The sequence below is a fragment of the Puma concolor genome, chromosome F2 (genome assembly GCF_028749965.1).
Source record: "Puma concolor isolate L17-30 chromosome F2, mPumCon1.1.hap2, whole genome shotgun sequence".
In the NCBI taxonomy this organism is placed as follows: Eukaryota; Metazoa; Chordata; class Mammalia; order Carnivora; family Felidae; genus Puma; species Puma concolor.
This window is the reverse complement of record NC_141684.1, coordinates 40,864,131-40,886,837: the sequence shown is the minus strand read 5'-3', so window position 1 is coordinate 40,886,837 and position 22,707 is coordinate 40,864,131. Positions and strand designations below refer to the sequence as shown.

Sequence of the window (22,707 nt, the reverse complement as noted above, 5' to 3'; positions counted from 1 at the left end):
ACAGAGCCCGATGTGGGGCTGGATCGAACTCACAAACTGTGAGATCATGACCTGAGCCAAAGTGGGATGCTTAACCAACTGAGCCACCCAGGCATCCTGCTTCCTATTTTAATCAAACTTTTGCAATTCAGAGCAAAGTAATTCTGAGTCACCAACTTTAATATTTGTCTGTTTTTCCTAAAGGATCTTCAGTTATTAAAACTTTCGGGGGCAGGCGGGCAGGACAGGTGTCAGTTGTCATATCAAGGTCGTATCAGTTCTTTTCATTTGTTGTCAGCATCCTAGAAGTAGGTTGATTTTGAGAATATCCATTAATTACTTCCTTGTTTACTTTGAATAGGAGTATGCTGTGAACTGCCATGTTATCACCTGGGAGAGGATTATCAGCCATTTTGATATATTTGCATTTGGACATTTCTGGGGCTGGGCTATGAAGGCCTTGTTGATCCGTAGTTATGGCCTCTGCTGGACAATCAGTATTACCTGGGAGCTAACTGAGGTAAGAAGGGGTAGTGATCAGATAGTTTACATGTAGGAGGAAGGTTGTCTGTCCATTAATAGTCAGTTAATCCATTCTCCAGCCCCTGTGGTACAAACTATGTTTAAACCATCCCCTAGAAATATTTGATGCCTTTGTGGCAGTTGGGGGTGGGGTGTGATTCCTTATTAACTTAAAATGTGTCTCTTGTCTCACAAGTCTTAAAGAGAAACCAATGAAATGAAGCAAAAAAGAATGATAATAAAATCCTCAGTGAGACTGAGACAGGTACATAGTAATGAGGACATCTGCTTAGGGGTAAATAGGTGGGTTACACACTAGTTAGTTTCTGGTTTGGGACAAACAGAATTGTGTTTATGAATTACAAGGGCACCCAGGATATTTTGTAGGTGAAAAATGGATTTCTGATATAGCTCTGTTGTCTCAGGAGTCAAATTTGTCTCATTTCATGAATGAAAGAGATATAGTCTTTTAAAACTATTCGGAAAATGATTTTGGGGGAACTTATTTATTGTTCAGTTATGATATCATTCTTCCTCAGTCCCAGGGAACAAAATTTGGCCATGTGTGCAGTATATTTCTTGATGCCAACTATTGTCTTGACCCCAACTTAGGGAACCACGCCAGCCAGATCTAGCTTCTGTTAATGTGCCTCTCACAGCCCAGGAGGCCAGAAGTCTGAGTTCAAGATGTTGATTGGTGCCCTTTGAGGGCTGCGAGGGAGAATCTGGTGTAGGCGTCTCTTAGCTTCTTAGGGTTGCTGGCCATCATTGGTGTTTCTTGGCTTGTAGATGCATCACCCCAATTTCTGCCTTCGTCTTCGAGCCGGGTTCTCCTTGTGTGCATTCATGTGGTGTTCTTTTTATAAGGACACCAGTCACACTGGATTAGAGGCCCACCCTATTCCAGGATGACCTCACCTTTACTAATTACATCTGCAACAACTCTCTTTCCAAATAAGTTCATGTCATGAGGAACTGGATGTTAGGGGTTCGGCAGGAGGATTTTGAGGGGACACGATTCAACCCACAGCGGTACCCAACACTGTACATGTATTGTCTCCTAAATCCTCACCATAAACATATTCCCAGTGGACAGATGAAGGGACCAGAGCCTAGAGTCTTGCCTCCTGAGGTGAGCCAGTAGGATTCCACATGTGCTGGACTCCAGGTGCACAGCCCACGTACCTGCTCTCATGCCACGTTCCTCCGAGTTCCAGGCATCTTCCTGACCGTACTGCCGTGTGACCCTGTGCAAGGCCCTGGGCTTTTCTCAGCCTGCCTGCTTCTCTCCCCTCATACTACAGATGGCCTCTGGGCCTTCCTTCTCTGTTCCTCTGTGTCCTTTAGACTCTTGCAGGCACCTCTGCTCCGTCTAAGTCTTTCACGACCCTGCTCTGCTGGCATCTACCCTCCTGTCCTCTCTTGTGTGAACTACTCGCTTCCTCCCTTCGCTGTCTTTTGCCAAAGTGATCTTTTTCACACCTCGATCCAGTTGCGTCCTTCCCCAGCTTAAAACTATAGTTTTGTCCATTGCTTTTAAGACAAAATCCAAACTTCTGGACCAGCCTTTGAAGCGTGATGTTAACTGGCCCCAGCCCACCTGCTTGCGACCCTCTCCACCCTGCCATCTTGCTCCAGCCATCTTTGCTTTCTTCTTGTCAAAGAGTCCGTGTCTTTTCTTTTCTTTTTTTTTTTTTAATTTTTTTTTTTTCAACGTTTATTTATTTTTGGGACAGAGAGAGACAGAGCATGAACGGGGGAGGGGCAGAGAGAGAGGGAGACACAGAATCGGAAACAGGCTCCAGGCCCTGAGCCATCAGCCCAGAGCCTGACGCGGGGCTCGAACTCACGGACCGCGAGATCGTGACCTGGTTGAAGTCGGACGCTTAACCGACTGCGCCACCCAGGCGCCCCATAGTCCGTGTCTTTTCTATCCCAGAGCCCACCGGCAGGCTGGTCCCTCTTCTTCCTGCTCCCGCTGTGCTCCATGTTTGTACACCTGGAAAGAGAGTACCTAGGCCTTCTCCTTTGAAATGCCCATCATATTATAGGTACTTATAGTGTCTCTTTTCTGCTAAGTGTTCAGCCTCAAGAGGGCAGGGCCCATATCTGCATAGTCCCAGATACTCTGCCCCACAAGTGGTAGGTTCTCCCCAAATTACTCATGAGTGAATGAGTCCAGCCCTCTCCAGTTCCTCATGCTCAGTTCTGCACAGATGAGGGAACCGGAGCCCAGCACCTTGCTTCGTTAGGTGAGCCAGGATTGGGTTCCAGATGTGCTCCTGCTAAGATGTGCAGCCCATGTTCTTGCTGCCCTACCACGTTCCCCTCTGTGAGTTCCAGGCATTCATCTGGACGGCCCATCTCACCCCCAGAATCTGGTCCTTTCCAGGAAAGCTCTTCAGGCTGAAGCATGTCCTCCACACCCCACCTCCCTGCATAGTCTTGTTCAGCAAATATGTGTTATCAACTTCTGTTGAAGTTTCTCTCTTCCCCTTGGGCACACCACAGTTAATGCCGCATCTCACGGCTGGGGACCAGAGAATACACTTCGGGGGTCGGGTCGCGCCTGGCTCACCTGAGGGAGGAACGCAACTGCAAGCCTTCACATGCAGTAGCTGTGCTGGGTCTTCTTGGCAGCAGGCACATTAAGAAGGCAAACTCCATATATGTGCCTTGTCTTACAGTCTACAAAATGCTTTTGTGAACAGTTTTATTTTGTAGTATTTATTGTGTTACTTCAGAGGTTTGTGATTATGGGGTTGCCTCTTTCCAGAGGATTTCCAGGTACCGTCTTTGTCATTTCAGACCTTCTAGAAATGGGCCTTCACACAGCAACATGTGCTGCTCTGGACACAGCTGATAGGCTGTTTGTTTTGGACGAAAGGATTTCCATTAGAGATTTTTACTCCACCCTTGATCCTGCTGTTTCTGGAATGCCCTCAGTCTTCATCTCCGTCTTGAAACTAGTCATCCCTGTCCTTAACGACCTCTGTCCCAATAGGTCTTGCCCCAGTTGCCGTCTGTCACAATGAATCTCTCTTTTGTCCTCACCGTGCTCCGTTTATGTCACCATGGTAACATTTGCCACAGCCTACCTTATTTTGTGGTTCTGCATAAACATCTGACTCCGTCCTGCCCTTGGGATCGAGAACCGTGACTTTATTTTGCCTCACCCCTAGCACATCATAAGCACTTAATAAGATGACGATTGTGAACCAGTTGTCATAGGGTTTCCTGTTAAGCTATCCGTTTCCCACCTCATGTCATCAAAACCTAACCTTTCTCCTTTTGCAGCTTCCTTGCTGTTTTACCTAGATATCTATGGGATAGTTCTAAAACACACAGCTTGAACTCTCAAGCTGCTAATTTTGAGGACTATGCCAGTGATCTGTTGGCAGGTATGAAGGCTTTTCTCCCTTTCCTTTCTTAGATCCTTGTCTCGCTGTCGTTAGCCAAGGTAATTCATCAGTAGTATTTTTCAGGAGGGGTTACCTTGTCTTTAAAGCCGTATGTCAAGAAAAGAGCTGTTTGGATTCATAAAATGTGTAAACTTACCCACAGCATAAAAAACAAACCCGATTACAGGCCTTGTTTTGATTTATGTGTTTCATACATTGGGAAAACCTGTAACGTCAACGACTTCTCCTAAAAGAATGTATTAAAAGGAAGTATATCTTTCTGCAGTTTTGTTTTTAAAACCGTGGTCTCGTGTGTCTCAGCTCTTCTTCATGCACCTTCTGCCCAATTTCGCTGAGTGCTGGTGGGACCAAGTCATCCTGGACATCCTGCTGTGCAACGGCGGTGGCATCTGGTTGGGCATGGTCGTTTGCCGGTTTTTAGAGATGAGGACCTACCACTGGGCCAGCTTCAAGTGAGTCGCCTCCCCTCTGGACATTAGTCACAGTCTCGCACAACGAGGACTGAGCTGCTTTAGTAGCAAGCACCTTCAGTATGGTCTTTGACGATAAGAAGTAAATGACACATTAGTAGTTGAAACGCATGAATGATTATAGACCGTGTTGCAGGCATTCACCCAGATGATGTTAAACCATTTATGATTTCATTTCTCTCATATCCATTTTGTTTTCATTCTCCTGCCTCAGCCTGCATTCATACTGCCCTCACTGGATTAGTTCGTCCCCTGTTCCCTGGTTACCCTCTGCAAACCATCTCACCCCACTGCTTGAGGGATCTTTTTAAGCATGTCAGATTCATCATGTCATTCCCCTGTGATGGCTCCTCCTGGTCTTTGGGACAAAGTGCACATTGTGGGCTGGGCAGGTCCAGTCATTCCCTCCATGCCCCCTGGGGCTCCCAAGGTTCTGAGCACATGCTCCTCTATACCTGGGTTTGACCCATGTCCCCGTGTGCCAGGCTGAGAGGTCCTCTCCTTTCCTACCTCAACTACCTTGACACCTCTTCAGGTAGCTGTCTCTGACTTTCTGATGCAAGTTGCGCGTCCCTCCTCTGTGCCTCCAGGGGGGACAGCACCCACTTCTATCATTCCTTGTCCTGCCTCCCAGAGCTCTCTCCTCAATTTGACTGAAACAGGAACTGTGCCATTGAAAAGGAGGAAAAGAACAGCAGTGGGATTATGAAAGTAGTTGTCTTTATTGTGTTTACACCTTCATTTATTTATCAAACAAAATATGAACATTTTCCCACATCATTAAATATTCTAAAACATGATTTCAGAGGGCTTCTTTATATCCCAACATATGGATAAATCATGAGGTATTTAACCAGCTCCCTTTTGTGGTCATTTAGATGTGTTTCAGAGTTTTCAGTTTTATGAAGGAAGCTAGAGTGAACATTCTTGAACATGTATCTTTGTAGATCTTTTTTTTCTCTATAAATAACTTTTTTTTTGTTAAATGAGGGGCACTTGGGTGGCTCAGTTGGTTAAGCATCTAACTTAAGCTCAGGTCATGATCTCAACAGTTGGTGAGTTAGAGCCCCATGTTGGGCTCTGTGCTGACAGCTCAGAGCCTGGAGCCTGCTTTGGATTCTGTGTCTCCCTCTCTCTCTGCCCACCCCGTCTCATGCTCTCCCTCCTTCTCTCTCTCTCTCTCTCTCTCTCTCTCTCAAAAATAAGTAAACAAAGGGGCGCCTGGGTGGCGCAGTCGGTTGAGCGTCCGACTTCAGCCAGGTCACGATCTCACTGTCCGTGAGTTCGAGCCCCGCGTCAGGCTCTGGGCTGATGGCTCAGAGCCTGGAGCCTGTTTCCGATTCTGTGTCTCCCTCTCTCTCTGCCCCTCCCCCGTTCATGCTCTGTCTCTCTCTGTCCCAAAAATAAACGTTGAAAAAAAAAATTAAAAAAAAAAATAAGTAAACATTAAAAAATTAAAAAAAAATAAATAAGGGAAAATGAGTATAAGTCACAAAGAAAATGTCTCAGCGCAGAGCTGAGGCTCAATCTCACAAACCATCAGATCATGACCTGAGACCGGAGCTGAAATCAAGAGTTGGATGTTTAACCCACTGAACCACCAGGGTGCCCCTATAAATAAATTCCTAAAAGTGTAGTACTCTAATTTATATTCTCACCCTCATTCACTAATGTATATATGTGTCTATTTCACTATTTCTTTGAATTTTACTTTTAAGCCTTTTTTAATGTTATCACATATAATTATGTGATACTGAATTTCTAGTCCGTTTCTATTATATTTTCCCTCTTCTTATTAGTGCTTTTTATATAGGTTAAGGACATTAACGCTTCGTCATAAATGTGACTTTATTTTCTGTTTTGTCATCCACTTGTAATTTTCTTTATGGTAGGTACTCCATTTAAACTTTAAAAGGTTTTCATCTTTTTGTTTAGGTAAATGTTAACCTGTATTTTCTTCCGGTTCTTTAATGGTTTGGTCTTTTATTATGAGTAACTTATTTAGTCTCTCTCACATTTAATGTGCTAGATGGTATGAGGGAGAGATTTCAAAATGTTTTTTGCAATTGATTAAGCCGTGTTCCCTATTCGTCTTTAAATCATCCTTTCTCTGGGTGCTGACTTGAAAGCACACTTTTAATATATTTAAGACAGTAGATAATGGAACAAAAACTGGAGCTGTGCTAGATGTTGCTGTAAGTCCGCTTTATAAGCAGTATCTCATTTGAGCCTTACATCAGTCCTCGGGGTTGACACTCCTTTTCTCTTCATTCTAGGGATGGTGACAGTAAGAACTAGGTTCAGTACTTTGCCTAAGGACACACAGCTAGCAAGCTGCTGAGTGTGAATTTATCTCAGGTTGTCTGGCTCTTTACACACTGCCATAATGCTTCCCTGTTTTCATACATTTATGCTTTAGACTCAACTTGAGAGTTGTTTTGTCAGGTTCCCAAAACACAAGCCCAACTAAAAAGCAGAAATCCCATTGGTGCTTTTTTCTTTTAAGTGACGTCAAATATACAAATGAATATAAAGCTGAATTAACCTGTTGGCTGTACAGACAATTCTGACTTACAGTGGTTTGACTTAATGATTTTTTGACTTTACAGTGGTATGAAAATGGTACACATTCATCAGAAATCATACTTTGGATCTTGAATTTGGATCTTTTCTCAGGCTGGTGACGTGTGTAGGGTAGGATCCTCTCTTGCGGTGCTGGGCAGGGGACAGCCGCGGCTCCCAGTCAGCCGGGCGATGGTGAGGGTCAACCACTGATGCACTCACAGCCATTCTGCACCCAGACACCCACTGTTTTTCACTTTCAGTACTGTATTCCACAAATTACATGAGGTAGTCAACACTCTATTATAAAATAGGCTGTGTGTTAGAGGATTTTGCCCACCAGTAGACAAAGGTAAGTGTTCAGAACAAGCATAAGGTGGGCTAGACTAAGCTATGGTGTTTGGTAGGTTAGGTGTATTAAATACATTTTCATCTTATGATATTTCCAATTTATGATGGGCTTGTCCGGGCGAAACCCATCATAAGGTAACGGAGATCTGTAGTAAGTATTCCAATACTTGATCACGCTCTGTCCTCCTATTTATTCCCATATTCCTCTACCTCTTACCATATAGTTTGCTATTGTTTTCTTTTAAATACAGGTCCTTCATAGTTCTTGTTTATTTTTGGAGAATCTCTATTTTTTGTTGCTCTTGTGCCTCATATCTTTTTGCTGCAAGATTTTCTCAGTACGTGCCTGTTGATGGGTAGGCGAGTGGATCCTCCTCTGCCGCAAAAATAAAAGACCTGACTTGTTCTCTCTTGTGCCTTCAGCACTTAGCACAATGTCCAAGACATAAAGGCACTTGATAAAAATCTTTGTCGAAATAAAGAATCTTTACCAGTTACTAAATGCTATTTACCTTGGATTTCGGCTCCTGGTCTAGCAGGAGAAGCTAGAACACACAGCCACCTGTGGTGCTCATGACGGGAGCTTTCCTCTGGCAGGTGCCCTGAGCCTGACTGTTCTCACGTGTAACACGTAGGAATCTGTGTTCCTGTCATGGGAGTGTGAAGTTTTTAACTGAGTGATTTTGTAGGATTAAAATGAAGGAGGCTTAGAAATTGCTGTTTGTCATCCCAAACTGTTCATTTATCTTAGGAAGAAATAGGACAAAGAAATGGTGTGGGTGACCTCTCTGTTTAACTAAAATGCCCTGGCTTGGGAGGGTCCCTGGGTGGCTCAGTCTGTAAAGCATCCGACTTCAGCTCACGGTTCATGGGTTCAAGCTCTGTGTTGATCTCTGTGCTGATAGCTCAGAGCCTGGAGCCTCCCTCTGTGTCTCCCTCCCCTTCTGCTCCTCTCCTGTTTGTGCTCTGTCTCTCTCTCTCTCTCTCTCTCTCTCTCTCTCTCTCTCAAAAAATAAATAAACGTTAAAAAAACAAAAAAAATGCCCTGCCTTGGGAAATATAGAGTGGGTGGGATCATGTCCTTGTGGGCGTCCTCATTCTCACTGGCCTGGTTCCAGGGGGCTGTTACTATGCCTCAGCTTCTTTTGTCACCTGTTCACAAGTTAAGGCCTCTCCTGGCTCTTTAGTGACCTGACCCCTGCCCTGTGCCTGTCATCACTGAAATTTCCTATCGAGGATACATCTCTCCGCACTCCATATAAATAGAGAGATCATTGTTGGGGAGATGGTTCACCCAGAAAGGAATCTTTTTGTCTGGAGCATTTCTTGTAAGATTGTCAGTGCAGTTTTTTTGGTTTGTTTCTCTTCTTCCCCTTCCTTATCTCTTTGGATTTTCACTGGAGCCATTCTCTTCTTACAGAGACATCCACACCACCACTGGTAAAATCAAAAGAGCCGTGCTCCAGTTTACTCCTGCTAGTTGGACCTACGTTCGATGGTTTGACCCCAAATCTTCATTTCAGAGAGTGGCTGGAATATACCTTTTCATGATCATCTGGCAGGTATTTTTTCAGATGCCCAGCAATGGGGGGGGGGGGGGGGGGGGGCGGGGGGCAGGGAACAAAAGAAAAGCAAAAGCAAAATAAAAACCATTCAGGAATTGAGAGTTAACATTAGTTGACGCTGCTTACCAGCTGGGTGGTTTGGAAGATAGAAAATCCTGCAGCTTACATACAAAAAATAATTAAACAGAGCAGTGTTATTATGCCCAAGGCCTTGCTTCATCATAAAGACATTTTCAAATATCTTTCTTGGAGTTGGAAGTTAGAAAATGTTTACAGTTCCCCGAAAGAAGCTTTTGGTCACAGCATCTGTCACCCAAGTTGTTAGGCATCGGATAGATTTTCAGAGGGATCATTTTCAGGACCAAAGGAACTAATGCAAAGGGTTTTTCTTATATTCTAAGTTTAACGTTTACTTTTTAAAATTGGGCCGCAGCTGTTACCACCTCAGGTAATTTGTAGAGAGCTTAGTAAAGAAGGCTCTACTATGTGTGGGGCCCTGGGTCCTCCAAGAAGGTGTTGTCAGTGGAGAGAAGGTCTCCTTCCAAGCAGCCCACTACGTGATTCAGGCAGCCAAGGGTCTTGGAAAAGGATTACTAAACATCTCTGTTTTCTAGAGATAGCCTTTTGTGTTGATCCTCCTGTGCCCAAGTTAATCATTTTACAACTTTGGGAGACCAGCTTTTGCTTGACGAGTGTTTCGGAATCATGAGAAATTATATTTTGAACACAGACACGAAATGCTCCCAACATAAAAAATGAGCATGAGTCACCTTTAAGACAATTATCCTTGTCCACATGTGGAGAATAATATTGCTCATCTCAGCAGGTGGAGTTCACGGATTCAGAAGTGGATGTGAATAAGTAGTCACCATGGTTTGGGGAAGTCAGTCTGATGAAAATGGGGGTTTAAATGGGCAGGGACTAAGTTTTTCCTTATCAGAGCGATGTGTGGGAAGGTGTAGGTGTTCCATTAGTATGCGAACTGAGGAGGAGGTTGGATGGGTCCAGGAGAGACCGGGTGTGCTCCTAGAATGGCAGCATTACACGGAGCACACTTCTCACATTCACTGAGCTGGGGCCAGCTTTCCATGTGTGGCGTTAATTAGTGGACCATTTTTTAAATTTTATATCCTTGAAATCAATGCTGTGGGAAAAGACACATGTCTCACGTCACTGAAATGAACCTGCTGGTCCGTGTGTTCTCCTTTCCTAATCTCTGCTCCTTGCTGAATCTGGAGGGGAAATGCAGGAGATGGACTCAGCACAGACCACATCCTGGCTGGTCTCTCCTGTGCTGCCACGGGTTCTTCGTGTGATGAGCTGCACCAGGATGCTAACCTCAGGGAAAGTACCACTGGCCATAGGTGAAACTTGAACTGACCCTTCGCACCCACTTTTAAGAGCTGCCTTTGGTCAAGGCGTGTGCTAGATACGGTTCCCAGTCATTTCTCGTTGACGTATCTCAAGCTTCTTTTGGTTATCAAAGAGCTCACTTTCCTACAGTGAGACTTCTTTTAGATCTGGCCTGATTTCTGTAAGGCTGCAGAGGTGTTCCATGGTGTATATTTGTTTTCATGATTTCTGCTGTTCTCAGAACATCTGTCTCCCAACTATCCCAGCAGATCACACGGGTGACCCAAATGAGAGCCACGTACCAGGAAACCTGACAAATAGCTGATTCCACCATATACCCCTTCCCTACGCCAGCACCCGTGATCCCCCAGCTGGTTGGTGCCCATATTGTACTGGCTGTTACTTAATTTAAATACAGCCGTTCCAGTAGCAACTTGGAGGACCCCATAAATTTTCTGAAAATGCTTTAAACATACTAATAATTTTTTAGAATGTCCATAACAAGGAATTTGTTGTTATGACTTAGCATGCAGTATCAGGTTGACTAATGCATCCTTCTTTTTCAGCTAACTGAGTTGAATACCTTCTTCTTGAAACATATCTTTGTGTTCCAAGCCAGTCATCCATTAAGTTGGTGTAGAATTCTCTTTATTGGTGGCATCACGGCTCCCACAGTGAGGTAATTCTATACAAGCCTGACTGTCATTTGAGCACATTAACTTGCTGTGCATTCTCCTGTTCAGCATAAGGAAAGTCACATATGTTAGATTTCCCATGAAAATATTAAAGAATTATACATCTGAATATGAAGAAAATGTTTTGCTCTCAGACCTCAGTAACATGAAATGAGAACACCACACACACCATTATCTTCAAACCTTTTTAATAATCTTTCACTGCTGTTCTTTTTCCCCCCTTTAACATCCTTTAAAAAAAAATGAGTAGCAGTGGTGCTGACTTTTTTTTGTTTTTAATGAGGTGATCGAAAAATACAAAAGTTTTAATGTTGGATCTGAAGTCATAAATGATGCTATTTTAGAGCCAGTTACTTTCCTTTTATCAGCATCCTTCCTGTCATCTTCCAGAACAAGTGAGATAAGCTTAGATATTCATGCCGTTATGCTTCTGACCTGGGTAGGGCCCCAGAGGTGAGGTGTGATTTGGTGACTGTCGCTCATGCAGACTGATCCCAGTGCACATCAGAGACCAACAGTCATTTGTTTCATTCCTCCTGTCTAGAACTAACAGCATTGGGGTTTGACAATTCATGTGAAGCACCGCCATTGATTCACTAACAACACCAGAGGTATCTGCAAAGTTACAAAGATACAAATAGATAGTAAGCAGCTACAAGAGTTAGCTTCAGAAGCTGTAGCTGTAGAATAACTTAAGTCATCAGTTTCAATGTTGATGCAAACCACAAAAGCAGAGGGCCTCACTTGCCAAGAAGAGTCTGTATTCTCCTTGGTCAAACCTCTTCTGTCTTCATTAATTATTACAAAGAGGAAACAGATAGATATAGATAACCATCTGTATCTATATATATCTCCTCCCCTTGCCTCCCTCCTCCTGTGGCACAGATCCCGGATTGAACAAACCAAATAAGATAGAGCTGAGTCCTGGGAAGTTAAGACCTAAAATTCCACCTCTTGTTTTCTTTAAGGACCAAACAGGAAACCCACTAGTTGGTAGGCAGGCAGAGTTTTGACACGTTATAGACCAATGGTCTGTTGAAGTGGTTTTCTCATAAATGCTATTTTCCCTTGGTGGATTGGAGCCTCCCTTTCTCATTTAAAATTTAATCTAATTTGAGGCTCACAGTTATTTTCAAGAAAGATTAGCAGCAGCTTTTTCATTAATTTAGGAGTGATCAACAAAGTCAGTAAGTGGGGAAAGAAATCACTTATATATAAAACAGAATCACAAATCACATCTGATTTATCATGAAATTTCAATATTGCTAAACATTTCAAAACAAAAACCAGAGGCTACATGTCCAGTGTTTTATTTTATTTTATTATATATATTTTTTTTTTATAAATTTTTTTTTTTAACGTTTATATTTTTGAGACAGAGAGAGACAGAGCATGAACGGGGGAGGGTCAGAGAGAGAGGGAGACAGAATCTGAAACAGGCTCCGGGCTCCGAGCTGTCAGCACAGAGCCCAATGCGGGGCTCGAACTCATGGACTGCGAGATCGTGACCTGAGCTGAAGTCGGCTGTTTAACCGACTGAGCCACCCAGGCGCCCCTCAGTGTTTTAAGTTTTTGAGAGCTCCTTAAAATTTCTGCCCAACACTGTGGATTTCTACATGATTTCTTTTTTGTTTAAAAGTCAGCCCCTTTTCTGTGCTCTCATACCAACTTGAGGCATTTCCTATGTAAGAAGATGCTTTGGCAAGCTACTTGGGAAGATGGAAGTGTTCTAATGGGTTCTAACCCGGCCACCCCAGGTAGCAAATGGCAGTCCCTAAACGGAGAGAAAGCTTACAGGCTTTCGGATAAATAAATCATACGGACCACATCTCCATTTCCTTCCCTTTTGATTCGACTCTCCTGCTTTGCGAAGAAGTTTGACTGAACCTTCTCTTACTCTGATAATATCAAGTACAGTGTAAAGGGATGGCTACAGTTGGAGGGGAGAGAAGCTGAAGTGGTAAAAACATACTAGGCCATGAAAATGTGAGAGGTAGACCTGAATTCTTCATGACTAGAATTCTTCACTCAGGCCTTTGGAGTGAAGAGATGATAGTTTGTGGATGACCTTCAGGTATCCATGAGTCCCCTGCAACTTAATGCAACATTTTGTGTGTTCGTGCCCCTTATTATAGGTTTCATTAAATCCTCAAAAAAGTCTGTGACCTCCAAAAAGATGATGAGCTCCTGCTTCAGATGCTACTTCTGAAGGGACGAATTGGGTTTTGGGGGTGGTCATGAGGGTCTAAACGTGCACTGTCCTAACAGCAGCCACTTACCCTACCATATGTGGCGGCTGAGCACAGGAAGTGTGGCCAGTCTGTGTTGAAATGTTGTACATGTTAAATACACACCGGATTTTGTGCAAAAAACTTAGTGCAGAAACCTTGTAAAATACTTCATTATAGTTGTTTTCAATACACTGGGTTAAATAACATGTTACTAAAACATCTATTATCTTGTTTCTTTTTGCTTTAACATGGCGGCCGGAAGATTTGAAACTGCATTTGTGGCTTGTATTATATTTACGTAGGACAGTGCTGCTCTAAGCTTTTCAACTCCATGTCATTGCCTCATTTTTCTGAGCTCGTCAGTAACATTCAAAGTCATTGGTATTGAGTGAACAGTGACCTGCATGCGGGATCCCATTCCAGTTTCTGAGAGCCAAAAGTGTGTGTCTGCCCTGCCCGGTTACAATCGGCAACCTTTGTCCTGGAGAGTGCCAGAGGAGACAATTCATGACAGTGTAGGTGACCCTCTGGAATCACTTCCCTGCAGAGAGACTGAAGCACCCATTCTGTCCCTGAATCAAAACTGCCTTTGTGAATACTCAGCTCTTTAAGCCATGCTCTCTCCACTCCAACCCAGCCCAAACTCTTCACCTTTTATAGGAATGTTCCAGCAGCCACTGGCTTCTCATTCCCTTGACTAGAAGTAGACCACTTAGCCGGAGTATGTAGAACAAGTCAGAACATCTTTTATATTTATCCTGTCAAAGTGATTTAATTTTATGCTGACCCATTGATCTTCCAGAAGCTTTCATTGAATTCCATCTTTGTTCTTTCAGGCAGTACTATGCTTACCTCACTGACACACAGTGCAAACGCGTAGGAACACAGTGCTGGGTGTTTGGGTGAGTAATCTATTATTGTGGAGGCTTAAAAATCACGTAAGCCTCTAAATTTCCTTGGTTATTTCTTGACCCTGTATTAAGTGCCTTTCAGTACAATCTTCCTATGAAGGCTTGCTATTGTTTTGTTATATGTCTTTTCATTTTTAACATTCTCTTTTCTGATTTAAGTTTAGAATATTGTAGTTAATTGGCAAATTATAGAAAGAGGACATACAGACTTTTTTTTTTTTTTTACAAAAAAAAGGAAATCAAAAGATATTTGCTGCATGGAACTCAGAGACCTTATTTTATGAAATAAATTAGATAGACAACGGATTGTTCAAATTCCCTCTAAATTTGGTGACAAGTTTGGGACATCATTTCATGATAGGCTTAGTGATGCTTTATGTTACTTTTACATCAAAAAGCCTGCTCAAAACAGCTGCTTGCTGCCTACCAAGGTATGATTTTATTGTTCCAAGGAGAACTAACATACAGCCACACAGTCACAATTTATTGTCTTGTTACAGATACAAATGCTATCTTAAAGTATTATTATTTAAATGATTTGAAAGAGACCATAGGCTAACTAGTCTAACCCTGCAGTGTTAAATGTGAGGCCATCTTCAGTGTCTCAGGTAAGTGGTTCTTTTGCTTAAATTCGGCCAACAATTTACCATTCCATTTAGCAGCCGAGGTTCTGTAGTTGTGTAGCACATCTGTGTGAAGTTAAGTCCCTGAGGTAGCTTAGTCTCAAGACCTAATTTAGGTTCTAAATTGAGTGTGACAACATAAAAATGAATACCCATAGTAGGCAAGAAGTTACTACTTTCAGCAGATTTTTAAGCAGAGTAACTTTTTTTTTTTCTTTTCCCCCAGTGAGAAGGTAATTCATATGTTTAGATTAGAAAAAGTGGCAAAAGAAGAAACTAAAGATCATCCAAAGAAGTTAGCCCATCAGGGATCACTGTCCTTAACCTTTCTATGTTACTCTTTCTAAACATTTTCCTGTGTGGGTGTGTGTCAGCTCTCATTTCAGATTCTGAGGGCTTGCTCAAGTTAAAGATGTAGGCAGGCTTCCCCCTCCCACCTAAAACACACAGGGCCATTGTCCTTAATTCTCATACATTCTGTGATGTAAGCTGATTTTCATCCCCAGAGTAGCTTATGGGGTGATAACGTGGGTTGGCTTTCCATTGTTTAGTAATCTAGCAGGAGAGAGAATTTACACGTTTACCAGATTTCTGAAATACAGAGCAAAGGCCATGCGACCGCACTGTTGTAGTCACAAAAAGGAGGTAGACGGGCTCTCCTTACTGTCCCATCCAAGGAGGAAAGGAAGCGTTGTTCTCACACCTCGTCCACAGAGCGTCTGAGCCCTCCTCCACTGCCTATGCCTTCTTTCCACACTTAGTTTCCTCTTCAGACTCAGAAGTCCTTGCCAAAGCCTTATTCTGCTGTGAGTGCACGTATGCTCCACATGACTTGTCTCTGTTTTACCTGTTGAGGAAAAGGAGATGCTGATCAGAGAAAGTGGCAGTGTGGCAGCAAAGTTGGTTTCTAATTGGGCAGCCGAAAAATACAATCCCTAGCGGTGGGAGAAATGGCAAAGATAAATGGGGCTGGAGCGGCACAAAACGCTGCTGCAGAAAGTCACACATTGTTGAAAAGGGCTCAAGTAAAGTAAAATGCAAAGGAGACATCATTTGGCTTATTGAGTATGCTCTCCGAGAATCGCGAGCTCCCAGAATGGTGGTATCAGGACACGCACCTTGAGAACTAGCGGGCCATGCCGGAAAGAACATTCCTGTCCATAAACCTCACACAGCCATCCGCCTGGGGGTGTGAGCACACGCAAGAGCCACCTCTCGTCAGCCAGCGACAGGGAAACACGGGGCCCGAGCTGTCTTCTCTCTGCAGGTTTGCCCCTTGGAGGCCACCACCTCCCCTCTTCTGCCCCGTCCCTGTTGCCCTCGTTTTGTCTTTTTCCCGTCTCCTAGTAGCTGTTTTATAGCTCCTTTTCACTAGTTTTGGAGCAATTTCAGGCTTCATTTAGCAAGGTGTGGGGGGGGGGAATAGGAGCGCCCCACATAGCCACAGTCAAATTTTTGCCTTTGCGGAGGTGGGCGGGGGAGGGGAAAGGGCAAATAGGACCCCCTGAGGTGTCTGACCCACCATTCCATCTTTTTTCTCCTGAAGAGAGCACTTTTCTCTTCTGTAAATGTTATACCCTGAAAGGGTTTGTATTAATTACTCGTGATGTAACTAAATACGGACTTACAATGTGGTCTCCCACAGTTGTACCATAAAACTGAGCTTTTAAGCTTTTTATACCCAAACCTGCCGTGCCCAGCGGAGAGATGGGACTCCATCCAGCTAGGGAATGGGAACCCCACCAAGGAGAAAGCAGTAGTGTGTAAAAGCTGGCCTCTTCTGTCTTTAGAAAGTCCCATTACACTACTCCAGCTCTGTGGGGGTGTTAGGCCCAGACCGATATGAACAGATTCCCCAGGGGAGCACTTTATACCATGTTTATCTTCGTCTTTCTCCCCACTCTGCCCTCATCATAACTGTTTCTGAACAAGAGGGAAGTAGCCTGATTTATAAAGAAAGGATTTTGATTGCATGGCCCTGAAGGAAGGTGTCCACGCTTTGGCCATAGCAGGAGTGAGTAATCACTTTTCCTTCCCCTGAAAGTACTTGGGTGGAGCCTTCAGGGGCTGGGTTGGGTAAGAGTCCACTGTTCCCCAGGGGCTCCAGGACCACGTCCGCCTCACTCTCAGAACTGTCCTTTGCTCCATGTTGTCCTAACCCAACTGGTGCCCCTTTGATGATAAGCCTCACGTCTCCGGTGCTCTGCTGCACTGTTCTCGCCAAGGTCAGTCCCAAGTCAGCAGGCCCTTCCTCCACCCGCATTTCCCCTGTCTTCCCCGCGGCATCTGCCATCTTGAAACTGTTCCTTCTCGGTTTCCTCTGCGGGCTGTCCATTCCACGTCACTCCTTTCCACAGTTTCTTGCAATGGTACTTGTTCTTTCAGGCTTTTCCCCCTGTGTTCCCCTACCCCCGGAAGGATAGACAACAGCTGTGAGGCATAGAGTCCTTCCAGGAGGAGGGTGCATGCGAGGGGAATAGACTTCTGTGGGAGGTGTCATCCCACTCTGACCTTTTCCCAGCACAGCCCTCACCTTCCTGCTGTTGACCTTTGTTCACAGCCTCCTGCCCTCCTCACCTTCTCTCCCCATCTGCCCACCTGTGTCGTGCCCTCCGTGCTCACACTGCTGGGGTAGCATTCTAGTTTCCCTTTTCTCGTGTCTTCCCCTTCATCCTGTCCTCCTCACGATCGATAGTCCGTCCTTCCTTTATCCCGCCACCCATGCTTCCTTCCTCAAAAACCCCTCCAGTCTTAGCCCCAAGCCTCGGTGGTAGGCACAGAAGTTTTTTTTAGCAGTTGAATCCCTTTCCCCAAATGACATCTTGCCCCAAATCCTAATAGAGAGCAAAACAATTGACTAAGCCTGGGTGGCTTAGTCAGTTGAGTGTCTGACTGTTGATTTCGGCTCAGGTCGTGATCTCATGGTTCGTGGGTTTGAGTCCCACCTCAGGCTCTCTGCACTGATGGTGCAGAGCCTGCTTGGGATTCTCTCTCCGTCCCTCTCCCTTGCTCACGTTCTCACTCTCTGTCCCCTCCCTCCCCTCAAAATAAATAAATAAACTTTAAAAGAAAGAAACAATTGAGCAGAACTGTCAAGGTGAGGACCCTTTTGTCCCTGTCCCCAACCACCCCACCCTGCCCCTGGGGTTCTTGGGAAGTCAGAAAGTTCCATGGAACACGGTTGAACCTTTTTTTTTCTAGCTGGTAAAGCCTAGCCCATCTATGACTGTCTCTACAAAGGTGTGTCTGCTTCCCCTAATCTGAACCGGAGCCTGACTCCTGAACCGCAGGAGCAGTTCCTGGCTGCCTGTGTGACTGTGCGGTAGGTGTGTCACAGATTTGCACGTCTCGTTTCCACTGCTGGAGGGTCAGCTCCTGGCTGGCCAGACAGAGCGGCTCACCCACCCCCTGAGCCATCCCAGCAGTGTATTCTGGCACAGCCACGGGGCAGTATATGCAGTATATGTGAGGTGCATGGAGGCTGTGGCATCCTCAGAATCCAAAAGCAGGTCTTGTTGGCGAACTGAAAACTTTTTCCACTTGTCAGGGTTGGCTCGGCCACCCAGTTTATACATGTGGAGCCTAGTGCTTTTGTGCCCCAAGTTTCTGCAGTGACTCTGCTTACATTCTTATCCCATTCACTGAAGAGCTCCTTACCCTGGACCCCACGTTCCTGTCATCTTTATTTCTACCATGTCTGGAAAGAGCAGGCTCCGCAGGTCTGGGAAGCTGAGAAGGTCCCAGTCAGCTGACCAGCCTCATCCCCAGGCAGGAGCGCCTCACCTTGCTAATTAAGGTTAAGGATGGGCTGAGGCATCTAAGAAAGTAGCAGCCCCGACTGAATTCCACCAAACCACAGTTTGGCCACCTAGTTCAGTCTGGTAAAGATCAGATACATTTAAATTTGCTCCCCCCACCCCCTTGGTGAGGAGGTTGTGCTTTCGCAGGTGACAGGCTCAATAATATGGGCTCCCAGTGCTCCTGAGCCTTTGGACTCAACCCTAAAGGGGCAGCCATTGGGTCTTATACAAAAGTGATGTTAGCCTTCCTTAAGGACTTTATTTATTGGGATTCCCTCCAGGGGCCAGGGATAACGGCGGAGGGGCAATGACTGGTGGTGAAAGGGTCCATGTGATTGCTGGGTTTAATGTATCCCAGTTCCCACTGCTTCTCACAACTCTGCAGCTACTCCCTGGGTCCCCTCCCTAGATTAGAAGGCTCCCTGTTCCTGCTGCCAGAATGAGCAAATTAAAATGTAAATTGAATCATGTGAAAAAACTTTTTGCTCAAAACCCTCCCTCAGACTAAAAGCCAAGCCCTAGTGTGGCCCTCACGACCCGCGTTGCCATGTGACTCAACTATGCCCCTTCCCCTCACTTCCCCCCACCCTGCTTTGCTCAGTGGTCACGTTCTCACTGAGAAGTCCACGCACATGGACAGCAGCTTACGTAAGATTTCCTCAGCACAGATGAGCAAATCCTAACCCTAAAGTTGCTGACTGAAATGCTCTGTGGTCTTTAACTTCAGGTCATTGTGAAGTCAGTTGAGTGGGTCCTGCCAACATTTTCTTAACGTGAAATAGAATACAAAAAAATGTCAAAGTAAAGGAACAGATTGTTATGCAAAACTTTTGTTTCAGGTGTGTGTGTGTGTGTGTGTGTGTGTGTGTGTGTGTGTCTACTAGCTCACAAAAAATGTGTTTCTTGCTGTGGGTCTCAGATCATAAAAGTTTGAGAATCATGGCCCTAGTTACTGTGTTTTTGAAAGGTGAGTTGATCAAGTTGAATACCCCAAATTCTCACAGGAAACTCTGTGACATTTCAGTCTGGCTTAAGAGCAGATAAGCACACTGACTTTCTGGGCTGAGCATTTGCTGTTCTTCAAGAAGTCCCAGCCAAAAGTTAAACTAAATGTTCTTTCTGAGTCTCCTCCACAGGCACCACTTTGCACTGTGCTGCCATCTAGTGTGGGCTCACAGCCCGGACTTGAGGATTCTAGCGACACTCAGCCCTACACTTAAAAGCCTGTCGTGTATTGCAGCTAGAATGATGCTTTCTCACACATGTACTTTGTTGGGGGGGGGGGGGGCGGTGCGTGGGTTGGGGAAGGTCTTTAAAGATTCAGGCCAGCCACTCCTAAACATTGTTTGGTTGGGGCTAGGGGAAAAGAGTCCCAAACTCTCGAAAGATAAATTAAGGAGATTTTCTGCTTTGGTTCAGATTTGGGGTGTTCAGTTGTTTAGAGTCATCTGTACATTTGATGCTGGGAGTGATCTTTGGGTCTTCCCATGGGTAGGGGGACCAAGGACCTTCTGGGCCCCTTCTTGCCTTTTGAGAGAATATCTGTGCGACTACACCAACCCTGATTGACCAGATTCCATCTGGAGTAAGGAACCCCTGAAGTGGAGTTGTCTGAAATCAATATTCTTGGATCATCTTTGGGATCACGTGGCCAGCTCATGCTCACCTCATCCGTTCTTAACTACGAGCTTGGAACCTTAATAAAGGCCTGATCTTTTTAAACCTTTTAAAAATTTTATTTAAATCCAAGTTAGTTAACATATAATGTAATAATGGTTTCAGGAGTAGAATTTAGTGACTCATCACTTACATATAACACTCAGTGCTCATCCCAACAAGTGACCTCCTTAATGTCCATCCCCCATTTAGCAACCCCCCCCCCACCTACCCTCCAGCAACTTGCCCTCAGTTTGTTCTCTGTATTTAAGAGTCTCTCATGGTTTGCCTCCCTCTCTGTTTTTATCTTATTTTTCCTCCCCTTCTCCTATGTTCACCTGTTTTGTTTCTTAAATTCTACATATGAGTGAAATCATATTTGTCTTTCTCTGACTGACTTACTTTGCTTAGCATAATATATTCTAGTTCCATCCGTGTTGTTGCAAATGACAAGATTTCATTCTTTTTGATTACCAAGTAGTATTCCATTGTGTGTATATATATCGTATCTATCCATTCATCAATCCATGGACATTTGGGCTCTTTCCATAATTTGGCTATTGTTGATAGTGCTGCTGTAAACATTGGGGTGCACATGCCTCTTTGAACCAGCATTTTTGTATCCTTTGGATAAATACCTAGTAGTACAATTTCTGGGTCATAGGGTAGCTCTGTTTTTAATTAAAAAAAATTTTTTTTAACATTTATTTATTATTGAGAGACAGAGAGAGATAGAGCATGAGTGGGGGTGGGGGGCAGAGAGAGAGGGAGACACAGAATCCGAAGCAGGCTCCAGGCTCTGAGCTGTCAGCACAGAGCCCTACGCGGGGCTCAAACTCACAAACCGTGAGATCATGTCCTGAGCTGAAGTCGGACACTTAACTGACGGAGCCACCCAGGCGCCCCTGTTTTTAATTTTTTGAGGAACCTCCATACCGTTCTCCAGAGTAGCTGTGCCAGTTTGCATTCCCACCAGCAGTGCAAAAGTGTTCCTCTTTCTCCACGTTCTCACCAACATCTGTTGTTTTCTGAGTTTTTAATTTTAAGGTTTGATTTTAATATTCATAAATGAAGGTTCAGAACATAAAAGTGGTGTTTTTCTTTGCTCTTTTAATTAAAAAGTAAAACAAAGTTGTTGTTGTAGTTTTTTAACATTTTTATATTTAGAGGATAAAGGCTTACTTTATTGTCATCCAGAATGGGGAATATTGAACCTGGAGATGCTTGGAAGTCTGGGAGGGAATGTGATTGCTGCCTTCAAATTACTGAAAAACTTGGCTTGGAAGGCTCAGACTCACCCTGTAGGACAGGAGGGCAGAGTTAGGACCCACGGGCAGGCGGAGGCAGATACCAGCCTGAGACAAGGAGAACTTCCCCACAGCTAAAGAGATTGAGTGGCGGAATAAGCCCACCTGCCAAGGTAGTAGGTTCTCTGTCACTTGAGAGGGTGCCAACAGAGGTGGTGACAGTTCATCTCGAACGTGATAGGCACTCATCTGGATGCTTGCAGCTATTAAAATGTATGAGTGGAGGTTCTGTTCTGGGAGGAGGGAAGAAGTGAGTAACAGTAAAAGAAGCTAAGTACTAAATATAAATATATATGTTATTTCTGAAGAAATTGCAATGGAAGAGAACAAGTGTCATTTTTGTGGGGAACCCGCTATCAGTGTGTCATGATGGCATAAGGCATATTTATGTAGAATGTATATGCTCTGATAAGACGAATTAATATTTAACCTCTTGTTCTAACTAGGGTCATTGGTTTCCTGGAAGCTATCGTGTGCATAAAATTTGGACAAGATCTGTTCTCTAAGACCCAAATACTATATGTTGTGCTTTGGCTTCTTTGTGTGGTAAGTTTATTATTTTTTTAAAAAGATCACTTTTTTACCCAAAAGTGTTAGTGAAACTCCTCATGGTGTCTCTTTAAAATAACCAACAACAACAGCAAAAATTCTTGTGCACCTAGTTTTTTTAGAAATTCATAGACCGGACCTTCTGCTTGTAATCACCCAAAATTGGCCACTAGTCTGAAGGTCAAGATTAAATACATGGGACCACCCAGCATCCAAAGCGGGTCACCTTGGTAAGTTCTGGTCAAATGCCCTCAGCAGGTACACCATACATGCATAAATTTCACTTGTGAGAATTCACCTACATGCAGGCCTCCATGAAGGAGCAAGGGTGTTACAGTGTTACATATTGCTGTACAAGTGTTTATGGACAAAATGATGGACTGTGGTTTATAGGTCTTGAGAGATGTTCTTGAAGGTAATCAGACCATGCAGTTTCTGCCCCACAGGCTGACTTAAGGGGCCAAACCCTATGAGCTGACCTTCCTGTCTGAAGGGAAGAGCCCTTGGGGGCCTCTAGCTCCACTGTCCTGGGACTTTTCCGTCATCTATCTTTCTTTCTTTCTTTCTTTCTTTCTTTCTTTCTTTCTTTCTTTCTTTCTTTCTTTCTTTTTTTTATTAAAAAAAAATTTTTTTTAACGTTTGTTTATTTTTGAGACAGAGAGAGACAGAGCATGAACAGGGGAAGGTCAGAGAGAGAGGGAGACACAGAAT

The 22,707-nt window shown here is 44.3% G+C and overlaps 1 protein-coding gene across 2 annotated transcripts in view; it reads left to right on the top strand.

Annotated features, from left to right (window-relative positions):
- The window catches only part of PTDSS1 (phosphatidylserine synthase 1), a 64,910-nt gene that overhangs the window by 29,738 nt on the left and 12,465 nt on the right, over positions 1-22,707 (top strand). For both annotated transcript variants that reach the window (XM_086695270.1, XM_086695271.1), the window contains exons 5-10: positions 341-499; positions 4,224-4,375; positions 8,727-8,868; positions 10,791-10,903; positions 13,987-14,052; positions 21,894-21,993. In XM_086695270.1, coding sequence (XP_086551396.1) covers positions 341-499; positions 4,224-4,375; positions 8,727-8,868; positions 10,791-10,903; positions 13,987-14,052; positions 21,894-21,993 — 732 coding nt within the window. The remainder of the gene's footprint in view (positions 1-340; positions 500-4,223; positions 4,376-8,726; positions 8,869-10,790; positions 10,904-13,986; positions 14,053-21,893; positions 21,994-22,707) is intronic.